At 45.9% G+C, this 12,693-nt stretch overlaps 1 protein-coding gene across 1 annotated transcript in view; it reads right to left on the reverse strand.

Annotated features, from left to right (window-relative positions):
• The window catches only part of EXT1 (exostosin glycosyltransferase 1), a 167,649-nt gene that overhangs the window by 14,761 nt on the left and 140,195 nt on the right, over positions 1–12,693 (reverse strand). Inside the window, exons 3-7 of the mRNA XM_032181721.1 lie at positions 11,576–11,683; positions 7,663–7,782; positions 2,666–2,798; positions 1,229–1,347; positions 404–499 (exon numbers count right to left, since the gene is read on the reverse strand). Coding sequence (XP_032037612.1) covers positions 404–499; positions 1,229–1,347; positions 2,666–2,798; positions 7,663–7,782; positions 11,576–11,683 — 576 coding nt within the window. The remainder of the gene's footprint in view (positions 1–403; positions 500–1,228; positions 1,348–2,665; positions 2,799–7,662; positions 7,783–11,575; positions 11,684–12,693) is intronic.

Here is a 12,693-nt window from a genome sequence, read left to right on the forward strand (position 1 = left end):
CCACTCTCATCTCTTCCTCTGCGTTTGGGTGTGCAGCTGATCCCCAAGCCTTGCCTCTGACTGCTCAGACTCAGTAATCAGCTGCATCGCTCCTTTCATGTCCCCGCAGAGACAGAGATCTCCAAAGAAGGGGGCAGCGCTGCCTACTCTTGGGAGCACATTTCAAAGCAGGGCCCCACCTGTGAATCTCACGGCATTAATTGCCATGCTGATGGCTTCTGGGAGCACGGGCCTCGTGCATGAAACACGAATCGGTGACCGAGCTGGTGCAGAGGAACGAGGAACAGAGAGGAGCTGTCACACAGCTGCGAACTACAAAGCTTTCACCGAAGCAGCTCGAAAAACAAATTCTGGTCCCACCGGAGAATACATGCAATCTTTTATGGTGCTCCTCTCCACTTACCTTGCTCTCTCCTTCAATGACTATGACAGGCACAGAAGTGGCAGGCCAGCGGTGTTTGGCTGGGAGGGGTTTATCACAATTCCATAAGACAATGATCTGGAAGAGAATGTTGGACCACGGTCAGACTCCTTTGTGGCAATGCAGTCCAAGCCCTACAGACTCAGATCTCCAGACAGCAATGCTGAATTCATATCTGGGCTTTCCAAATCAAGAAGAATGATATAAATCTGCATAAAAATAACACTTCCTACAGTAATTTCACCCATCCTGACTGTACACATCCTCCTAAACAAATGTAGGCTGGACAGGAACTCAGGAAGTCTCTGTCTAGGCCAGGTCACACGGACGTCATTGATTTACTTTGGCTCACATTGAAGGCTAAAACACTTGTGGCTCTCCACTGCAAGAGGGTGCTCCTGCGGAACTCCCCAGGGTTTCTTTTAGGCAAGCCAAAATCCCGGCACTGTAAGCCTAGGAGCCACAGCAGGAGGAAGGAAGATCACGCAGGGGCTCTTGAGGCACAGACATCCTTTTGCAATTTGCAGCATACACGGCTCAGATATTTAAAGTGCAGGCTTTGTTCTACCTGTCTCATGAAACAAAGGGGTTTAATTATTGTCTCTATTCCACTCGCATTATACTCAGAATTTCTGTTTCCTGTGCACGCAGGTCACAGACACCAGGAATCTCAGAGAAAAGAAACACGAGAACTGAAACAGGGGTTGGAACTAGAGTGAGAAGAGCTGGAGTCAACAGCCTCCTCACTCCCGGGACAGCAGTTCTGTCTCAGATGTGACTGACAGCCAGACAGCACTCCTTCCTTACCTTCGCACAGTACTGGGACTTGGCTACAGCAACCAGGAGTTTCAGCACAGGTTGAGACTGGGAAACCAGGGGAGTTACTGCATGGATAACGGCAGTGAACGTGGGGAGAGGCTTCAGACCTGAAGCGGAGAGAGATGTACTCAGTAAAGACAAAATTGCCCCATTTAGTACAGGTTAAAGGACTTGGAGGTGGAAGGATAATCTATGTTTAATGCAAACCTTGGCTTTTTTTTTCTTAGGTCATCTCCTTCAGTCTTGGATACTAAGTCCCAGACACTTCTAAGGAGATCACACTTCCTTTTAACTCCCATGCCCCCTGAAAACCCTCACTCCAACACAATTACTGCCTTTTCTCACTATTTCCACAAATGTCCTTCAATCTCTTTTTTCCTTCCAGTTTGCCCACAGATAATACCTAGTTTGTTCAGCCAAATTTCTTTCCTGACACTGGCTCTGCCTGGTTTTGCTGCCTGGCTCTGGATACGTGGCGTTTTCTAGATGCATCCACGATTTTAAGAGGCGTGTTCAGTTTCTACACTTCCATCGCAGCCTCTGTCAGATTTTTGCTCTTTCTGGATAAATCCCCATCCACATACGTCTTCAATTACTTTCTGACCTGATAATTCAGTTTGCATCCTTCCCTTCCAATTCTGACATTTTTGTCTTGCTGTGCCTGCCTTCCCTGCCTGAAATAACAGATCCTACTTCTGCCCTTAATTACTGCTCTCAGTCTTATCTACATTCATCTGTGTGGGGTCAGAGTCATTTTTCATCAAAATTCCCACAGAAACCTTCTTCTCCTTTTGGAGATTACCAGAAGCATGGTAACAGCGAATTTTTAGCAGGTGGGCAGTACAGATACACACAAGTGGGATGGCACAGGCTGAGCCAAAAGTGGAAGCAAGTGTCATCAGCAGGATAATTTCAGGCTGCAGGCACATTCCCCTGCAGAACTCATCACTTAAGATCTGCTTTGGGAAAAAGCCACGTTCGTAAGGCCTTTGCATTCCTTCTAGCAGGATCCATGAGAGGACACAGAGTACGGAGAATAAATCCGTACCAACTCTGGGCTCCATTTACAAGTGCCATGGGTAAATTACCACTTTTCCAATTTGCCAAGCACAAATAAACAAAGAAAGCAAAAAACTATCCCTCTTGCGTCCCCTTGGGCCATAAATGGGTCAGTAACTCAGGCATTAATTACTGGCAACTGAAAAGTATGAAGGGACAGGGATTTTTTTAAAAACATCATTTGCAAGGCCCACAGTGCATGTCGATGAGTCAGAGACATCCCAGTCTGCAGTGGGCAGGGAAGACTGAGACAGGCTAAATGGAAATCATTGTTAACTAGGAATGAATGGCGAGTCCCGAGGCACGTGCTGCTCAGAGATCAACGATATTCCAAGTGCCAGCTGAGGGTAGGAAGGATTCACTCACCGAGATTCGCATAGTAGTAAGGAAAATCTCCCAGATATGAGGAATACTGTGGCAGTACAAATAACCCTCCAGGATGTTTGTTCCATATTAAGCTGTTACGTGATATGTGCTTAAATATTCTGTCCTGAATAATCTGGAAAACAAGAGAGGCGATGACTGTTAAATAGCCTGCAAGAGCCACTGGTGGGTGTTTCAGGGACTCCGTCCGACGGGAGTCCTCCTCACCCAGTCTGCAACAAGCTGAGGCACACAAATGATGAGACGTTCCTGCTTAATCTCTCCTAAAATGACACAGAAGCTGTGTACTTCAACACCACTTCAGCAGCTCAGGCTTCAGAGCCCCTCATTAGGCTCCGTGGATGCGGGGACCTTGCAGTTCATTGCATCCCGTATTTCAAGTCAAGGATTTTGTCTGCGAGAGGACGTCGGCAGCAGCAAGCCCGATTAGTGCACTGTCAGTTTTTACTATCCAGAGCTCACAGAAGATAATTATTCGAGGATGGCATTACAAAGCTAGGTATTATTTTGAGATAACGAGAGCGTTCAAAACCACAAAGGCTTTCAGCAAATCAGGCTGCACTAATTATTCATTTTGCTTATTACGAAGGGGTATTAGTATTCAGATACATCACTGACTCTACATCTCGGTTCCATAACAGCTCCTTGCTGGCTGGAATAGAAGAAGATCTTTTGGTAACTATTTTCTGTCTTTGCTGAGGGCCACAAACGTAGACTCCTAGATTTGTAAGGGCAGACCAGATTGCTAGGTCGTTTACTTTGTCATCTGGAATACCACAAACTACAAAAACGACACAGGGCCATATAATGAGTGTTGTTTGTAACACTAATAATAATTACTTCAGACCAGTTGGGAGCATGTAAGAACAGTCAGGTTCTTACACCAACTTGCTGCAAAGTCATAATAAGATTCAGCAGTGGGAAGCTAAGACTAGACAAGCTCAGCATCCAAGCAAGACACAATTTTCTAAGTGAAATCTGCTCTTGGGCCACATAATCTATTTGTCTTCCTCTGAAGCAGCAGAGGTTGGCAGGACTGGGGATGGGACACTGGAAGGGGCTGGGATTGTGGAGGAAGAATTTTCTGCTAAGACAGCTAATCAGGATTTCCTTGCCTTCTGCAGCTCATCTTCTAGGATCTCCTAAGGGGATTTGTTGCAATTGGTGGTTTATGCATTGCACAAGGCTCCAACACTGAGAACAGGTTGGTTCTCCTAACCTAACATCTCTGGCCTTAGCACAGACGTATCTGGGTGAAAGTAATGGCTCTGAAGCTGAAGTAAATCCGATCCCATGCTCCATTCCTTAAAATCTATGGAATTAAAGAAGTTCTGTACCCACAGCATAGAAAAAAAAAATAAAACAAACAAAAGCAAGCAAAAAGACCCAACATAACAAAAGCCAAATAAAAGCAGCTGCTAGAGTCTAAGCAAGCTAGAAACCTCTGTCAGCAGCTGAGTTCAAGGACATTCGGTCAGTATGGAGCATGACCAGTACTTTTCCTGGAATTTCTGATGGCTGTGACAAAACAAAGCCACCAAATCACAAGTTACCTTGTGCTAGACGATCCACTGCTGGTGGCCACGTCAGCACAGTTAACTTCAGGTCAATGTTAGGTGTCTGCACGCTGGTCTTAATTTTGCCTGCAGCCAATTAGCATTGCTAACATGCAGTAATTCACTCACATGCCTAAGTTTTAAACTTAATTTTATGTGGATATAAAGGACCTAAGGACCATATCTCCACTAAAAAGAGTGCATCTGAATATTTGTTTGGGAAGTTAGGGGTACCAGCTGCCAGACCTCCTGCATGGCAGCAGGGAGAGATGACTACTGGTTCTCCAGCTGCAAGTTAAGCCACTAAACAAAGACAGGACATGGAAACTACATAATTTCGAGCGTTTACCACAAAGCCCAAATACTACAGCTCCTTCCTCCTGTTTTCTCAGAACTGGGGCATGATCAGATAAGGGGAAGTCTGTGAATTTACACGGTCAGGAGGTTTTCACAGGCGGCAGAGTTTTCCATTGCGCTGGTAGCCAACAAGGCTGCAGGGGAAACACATGGCTCGCACTCAGCGATGCTGCAGTGCGCATGGAGCAGCCCTAACACGAAGCAGACCCCTGATGCCACGCAGGGTAGGCGGCCCTTGGTGCATGGCAGGCACACAAATCTCACATAAACTCCCTCAACAGGCTGGGGAGCTGGCCTGTCCTATATCACAGCTCACAAGCGTCAGATTAATTTATCACACTCCTGGTCTATGTAAGAAATCTCTCTGTCTGTCATGATAAACAGTAGAGAAGACACAGAAGTGTATAAAAAAGGGTAACATGGGGGACCAACTGATTAAAATTCAGGGTACGCAGCATGGCACATACTGCAGGGACAGGCAGCAGCTACACAGGGTCTCCAATGGTGAGGCCTGACAGGAGGAGTTTAGGAAGAGGAAGAAGGGGTGATGAACTCTGCCAAGATCTCCCTTTTCTCTTTGGAATTCATTAACAGTCCGATATTTTTTCTCCCTCATCTTCACACTTCCAAAAGTTCATATATTGCCTTGAACGTTGTCTCTTCTCAACATGCCCCAGCCAAGCACTGCACATTTATTGTGTGCCTTTGTGCTGTCCTCCTCCCTTCCTCCTGAGCAGAAGACTAAGCATATAGCCCAGGGGTTTAGGTGTGTTTTGGGCCTGTTTTCACAGAAGAACAAGCTGAAAAATTGCAGATACACTGCAGCAGACCCACACGAACAACATTTCCTGACCCACGCCATGCCCACGGCACCTACAGCTGCAATACGGACAGCTGGGCAAGTGCTTCAAAGCTCCCACACCGGGCTAGGAGCTATTTGGCTCCGGTCTCCAAATGCTGTCAGGGACCTGAAGACGTGATCAAATGTTTTCACAGGTGTCCAGGATACCAGGCAGAGCAGAGACACGATGCCCTTGTAGACATCTGAGTTGGTGAAGCCTTTTGCTGCACTGATGTCCTCATACTTGGACATGGTACAGCACTGCAGGCAGCAGGGAGGTGATTATTCAGATGATATCTAGTATCATCAGAGCACCGTGACACCACAGTGTTACAACAGAAGATGGATAACATCCACCAGAAAAAAAAAAAAATCCTGCTAGGAATTTACTTACAGGCATCAAATTTTAAAAAGAGGATATACTGCGTGCAGATTTCTGACACCTAAAATCACTCTCAGCTGCTTTTTTCCTTTCCTACAGAAAGTTAACTCCGGACTTCACTCTGGCAAGCTGAAATGTGAAATGAGTATCTGCTCATATGAACAGGATCCCTCTTAGCTGTCTTTACAAATTCTGAGAGTCCTGAATTAAAAACAAACAAACATAAACCCCTCAAACCAAAACCACCCTTGCAAACAAATGGAAAAACCCAGAACATAACTTCAACGCCAGGCATACATTACTCGGTTCCATTAAATTAAACCTTGCAGGAAGATTTTTGTTTTCTCTTTTTTTCCCCTCTGAGCAGAAGCGGCAGCCTGCTGGATGCCCAGCTGCCTGAGCTTTATTACAGGTTTTACTCTCCCCTGGGCACCTACGACATTGGCCAATGTCCCACGAGGTCCAGGCAGCCCTAAAAACACATCTGTGAGCGCTGGAGCTTGATGAGATGGACACCAAGGCTGTGGGGCTGCAGGTGAAGTCCCCTCGGGACCAGCCCAGCACAGGTAGGAGAGGGGCAGCGAGGAGAGCTGCGCAGCCTTCCCCTTGTAGCAACCCTTAGCGATACCAGGGTGCGTGCAGGGAAGGGGCAGACAAGAGATGAGGCGCCCTGATTATCTCTAGGGGTAATTCTCTAGGGGTGCAAGCACTGCCACGTGGTCTGCCAGCTCTGTTAGCCTGATCCTGGCACGGGCTGTGACAGTACCACTACCTCCTCCGTGCTCCTGGGGAGCCTGAGGACGCCGAACTATTCCCCACAGGCAGCACGGACGAAGCCAAGCTCATTAGGGGTAGAAGAGATCGTTGCGAGTGCAGCTATGCCAGGGGCTCCAAAAATATCCCCTGGCTGGTTTTCTTCACTGGTGCAGGAAAACCTAAGGAAATGTCTTGCAGCTGGAGGTGGGTCAGCCATGAACAAGCCTACTGCAGGCCAAGATACAGGCAGCAGCACTTGCTTGCAGTCTGCAGGCGAATGCAGAGCAGGAAACGTGGAACTTTACAACCACGCACACAGACAGACGCAGCTGCAGGAGAATTAGCATAAGACAAATGCATTTGCACCTCCAAAGCCAGCCACTTCCAGTGGTAAAAGTGTGTCAAAAATTTCAATGCAAAACGGCAGAACAATTAGAAGAGAAACCTGCTTTTGAAACTGTATCTTGGGCTCTGCTTCTGAAGAGCCTTTTATCTCTCCTCTGTCTCTCGAATTCAGAAAGGATTCTCTCCACATTCGAGATCTCCTGTCTCCCTGTTTAATAGCAATCTAATTATGATTATTTCTTACTATTTTCTAGGGATGATTGGGCCTTTCCCTTACCCTGGGTGTGACGGTAAGACACAGTAACCGGCAAGCCCCCATTTTCTCTCAGCCAGACCTACAGCCCATCACAAGGCATCGAATGGTCAAGGAGCTTCAGAGCAGTATTTTTTCCCAAAATGAATTCCAGAAAGGTTTCTTAAAGAAACATATTCACTACCACTGACAAGGAGAGTGATTCATTGGCCATAAAGCCTTGCGAAGGCAAGATCACACATGACAACTTTTCCACGTGTCCGATAGCTCTCATTCTTCACCGTGTCAGTTTTCTAATGCGGACACCAATAATGAAGGAAGTATTTCCTTAGGGAAGAAAACTTATCAAGACGCCGAGGTGTTTTTTTTTTTCCAAGTGACCAATTGCATGTCATGAAAACCAAGGTCTGGTGCCAGCTGAGCACAGCAGCAGCCCGATGGCTATGGAAAGCTGGCTGCTCTGCATGGTCCCAGACAGTTTTTACTCACCTCTAGTGTAGTCAATACAATCTTCTCAACTGAAGAAAAATAAGCCTCCCACAAGAACTGTGTCTGCTGTCTAAGTGCTAGGATTTTATCCTGATGGATAGACCTGATTGTAGAAGGAATCTGTAATACAAGATGTAATATAGTCAGAAGCTTCCCAAAACAACACAATCTCATCAAATTAATATGCTGCCGACAAGTTCCCTCCTCTATTAGCACGCTGCACAGCTTCAGCGCTCCCATCCAGCAAGACGTGTGCGTCAACAGCCCAAACCCCGACGGAGACACAGATGAAACACAGCCCCTCACAACCTTTGGTACCGGCCCGCTGTGGAATACACGATTTATTTGTTTTTATTTGCTTTCTCTCGGTTTTGGGTTGCTTCTCTCCCCCCTCCCCAGCACTGCGGCGTGGCACAGCGAGGAGCTCTGCGCAGATCCCTCCCGCACAACGCGTTTCACGGACCGGCAGTTTCACAAACTGGTACCTGCAGGACTTCTGGGCCCGGCAATAATCCCCACTCTCAGAGCACATTAAAGGGATCTGCGATTGCATTTACCGCAGCATGGCAACGCTAAGTGCCCTGAGGAGAACATAGCAACATCTGAAGCAAGACTTCGCTTTTGGGGAGCCTGCGGATCAAACTGCATTTTACTAATTATCGTGGGTGGAAGGAATAATGTCTCCCACAACACCTGTTATTCACGAGGGAAAACACTGCTGCTTTTTCTCCCTTCTCCGTTGAAGCAACACTCTAATTCTGGTGTAAGTTGCCTTGCAAAGGAAAACCAAATCGCCCTGCTGCAATGCTTTGTGATCACAAAATGTAAAGATGACTGGATCGGAAGGGGAGGGCTTCCCTTCTGCTTCTCTCCCCATCCCCACACCCCCCTTCCATGCTGGAGGGAAGCTAATGGGTGTATGTGCCACTGGTTAACTTCTTAGGACCTCGACCAATGCCTCCAGCACGCTACTTTGACAATGCAAATTGACATCATCAAGGGAGTTTAACTGCAATTTGCTTCAATTACAAGGGCTACTCACAGAACCAGGAAGGCCTCTAAGATATTTTGCTTATCTGTACTCCTTTCTTCTAGGAACAGGAGCTGTGCTTTTGCACCTACTTTCTTGTGATTTCAAATTAGGCCACCTCGTTCTCAAACAGTCATTTTTCACAGAGCTTTTACTTCAATCATGAGCTGTAAAAGCATGTACTTTTGTCGTGTGTTGCTTTTTTGCACATCCCAGCTTGCTCTGAAGGTTACTTGCAGCCCAACACATCCGCCCTTTCCTGATCAAAACACATTTGCTTATTCCTAAAATATTCTAAGAAGTGGCAAGGATCAGTATTTGGTTACAGGAACTTCTGAATCAAACGACTTCACATGAAACATTTTCCTGGGGAAAATTTGAGATTCTAAGAATTTATAAGTAATGAATTTCCAGGAGAATCAGTAAATTTGTAACTGCATTGTTTGCATTCACTCTCTAAGACCTGCTAAGTATGAAACAGAATTTGAGCTTCAGAGAGTAAGGGCTGCAGAAGGAAATGGTCACAATGTCAAGGGTGGTGCGTTTTGTTCCTCTGCTATGGTCCCTGTATGTCTTTAGCTAAAACATTCCTTTCAAGCAAGTATGAAAGACGGAAGCCAAAGCCAGGCTTTAGTGCATGTTTTTCTAATCAGTTCCATCACTGTGGCAGAATGATATTTAACTGTATGAAATTTTATTTTGAGGGGTGAATATTCTTTCTTTTCATTACCTTTCCAGTAAGTTCCAATAAATAGGGGGATAATGAATGCTATCTGTACCGGCTGTCCACAGACCACATCCATGCTCATTACCAAGAGTAAAGAGACAATCAAAGTCCCTTCCCGGTGGCAACATGGCACTTTTTCTATAAAGTTAATCATTTTATTGCATTTTGTGCAACCTTGCATGTGTGCTACATGTGAGAGCAAGAAGTGAAATCAATACTCTTTTGCTGCTAGGGCCCCTGAGCGCGAAGGCTGCCCTGCCAGTGAAGGTTACTGCACGAAGCTCAGGTTTTCCAGACCAGCCTGTGCCTGCGAGTGCCTGCAAACACGGTGCCAAGGTTTAAAAAAAGCCTTGGTGCCTGCTCTGTTGCAACAGCTGGAAAGGAAAATCAGGGCTCCCACTTTAACTGCATTTGCTTATTAGTTATTAATCTACTTGTCCAGAGAGACAGGTGGGGAAAATGATGTATTAATACTAATCTGGCAGGATTACACTGGAATTACTAGAACTGGATGACGTCTTAATAAAAGGTCATTTCAGTAAGAAGTGGGGGAAGGAGAAAAACCACCCCACAAAAATAAATGCAGAAAGGCTGGATTAAGGTCTCCTAGCGCTGTGATGAGGAGAATATGCAAATAAAAACATCCGAGCTGCTCTAAAACAGGAAATGAAAAACTGTAACATCACAAAAACATTTCCCAGAGCAGACATTCAGGCCCTCTGCCAGCTCTTTAAAAACACTGTTAATAATGGTGCAGTAGCTGTTCAATATGGAAGCAGCTGTGAGGAGAACGAATGGCATGTTACCGGAAAGCGTGAAGATCAGCAAATTATTATGATTTAAAGGCAGAAATAATTTTGCTCGGAAAAACATGCTGTCCATGAAAGCAAAAAATCAAATTTCTTTTTTCTTTTTTTTTTTTTAAATTGCAGATTGTGTCTCATTAATGGCAACAGGCAGCACTTTGCAAGGCTTGCTAGGCCAGCTCTTTACGAATATTTACATCTTCGGACAAGTAAGAAGGCATCTAAGGAGATTTTTAAAGGTACTTCAATTTCTGGGTCCTAACACACTCGTGCCTTTGAATGCTTCTCTCCATGGATAGTGATACCTTGCCTCTTTGGAAATGAGCTAAATTTAGTAATAACAAAACCTCTCTTACTGTGGGATAAGCCAGCGTGCGCTAGTGCACAGTGTGCAGTGCAAACAGCTACCCGAAAGCTGTAAAATCCATTTTTTGTGAAGAAAAAAAAAGTTTGAAACGTTGCTGTCTCCCTAGAAAAACATTTTCAAGAGGTCAGGAAGCACGTCAGTGGTGCTGACACAGAAATGACTAGATAGGAGACGCACAGCAATTTGGTGGCTATTCCCGATCTCGTGGATCTCAGCTTCACGCTGGGCGATGGCATTTCAGCAAATGCTGCCAATTTTTCAAGAACTTTTCCTAATATCCATTTCTCTCCATACCTTAAAAAAAAATACGTCTGCCAGGGAAACAGAAGAAAATATCTAGTGAATTTAAAGACAAAAGCAGATACTGAAGGTAAGCAGGGCATTTCTAATTCCTTGGCTCACTTTTGTTGCATGATCTCAGGGAGATTAACAATAAAGTGATGTGAACACTGCCTCAGAAAGACAACGGTGTCTTTCTGAAGACATCTTTCAAAAAGCTGTTCTTCAAAAAGGTTCTGCTTCCACAAAACTGTTAGGCATTTACAGGGACTGAGACAAGACCCCTTTGCCTGAGTGAGGAGCCCCGCCAGCCCCTTCCAGCCAGATACATGGCACTGGTGGAGCCCCAGGATCCAACTTTTTCTGAAGGACAGGAGCAAAAATGCCCTTCAGATGTCTTCTCCCTCACTGCAGCACCAGTGTGGGATGGCCCTGCCTCAGAGAGTGACCCAGGCGCTCCCCACCAGAGGGAAAATGAAGAAGCCTCCTGTGTTGAAGCACGCGGCCTGGTGGCTGCAATGACCTTCAGGTCAGGCCGTGAATGATGTCACATTAAATGAGTTCATCGCCGGCGTGACACAGACACTCCCTTCATGATAAAAATTCTTTTACAGCCCTGACCTTTCGGATTCATCTTCCCCATCCATTTAGACGGCGGCGGCAATAATCCACCGATCTGCTGAAGGCCGCCGTCTTTTTCTTACCTGTAATAGCAATCTCTCATCCCCGATGACGGCAGCCTGCTTCCAATCAATCACTTCCGAGAAGGGCAGCTCCCATCCATTGCTGAGCATCACGGGCACGCAGGCAGCCTGCACACAGAGCCATTGCACTCGTTAGCGGGCTTACCCGTGGCCGGCCAACACTTGGCACAAGCCTCAAGGCTCATGCCAATGAGATTCCTGTTTGATTCCTGCTTTCTGCACCAGTTCTGCCCCAGCGCTCGCGCCACGCCGTCAGAAGGCAAGGCAATATGGCAAAGAAGCTAGAGACCACAGCCAAAATGTTCACCGTTTTCCATTTGGGGCTTATTCAAAAGGTGGGCTTTGCGTGGAGAGCGGCATTAGAAATCCAGTGCTTATGCTGACAGATGAGGACAGAGCTGTTAAAATTCTGTAAATATAACCCTGGAGAATTTAACACAAAATGATTGCCTTCTTCGCTGCTTTGTGAACCATTCAGCGGGGAGCTAGCTCCCTCAATTTTTATAATATGTTGTAAGACAACCCTACAGAAAATATATATCAAATTTAATTCCAGAGCACTTCTTCCACCTAGGAGGAGTGAATTCCCCATCCTGTTTGATATCAGCTCTCTGAATAGAAGCAACTGCACAAACACAACCCATCCGTCATCACCTGTCTACAAAAATAATAATTGCTTTCTGTCTTAAAAGAAACAAAAAGTGTGTAAGTTTAGTATCTATTTCTCACCAGTATGGTTTGTCTAAATTGTTTTATCCTTTACGAGTCATGCAAGTTCCTTTGCACTGAGAGCAAGTTTGCAAATATTCAGTAAACAGTGCGGTATTTCCATAAATAAACGATTGCCACTGCATTCTGGTCGGCTGGGTGACAGTGTAAGATCCCAGCCAAAAGCCTGTTGAAGTGATGAAAGAACCTCTTACCAGAGGATCGGCATCAGCCCGTGCTCTGGTTCATTTTCTTTTGGATCAAGCCAAGCTTGCATGCTCTGAGTCTAGCCTAGACTGGGGTCTGTCCCCCTGTACCTCACGAAAGATAGCATTAAGGGGAACTTTCCAGACTGCTCTACCTTCCTTTGTAACGTATATTACACAGAGGATCTTAGACTAGTCACGTCT

Source organism: Aythya fuligula, chromosome 2 (assembly GCF_009819795.1).
Source record: "Aythya fuligula isolate bAytFul2 chromosome 2, bAytFul2.pri, whole genome shotgun sequence".
NCBI lineage: Eukaryota > Metazoa > Chordata > Aves > Anseriformes > Anatidae > Aythya > Aythya fuligula.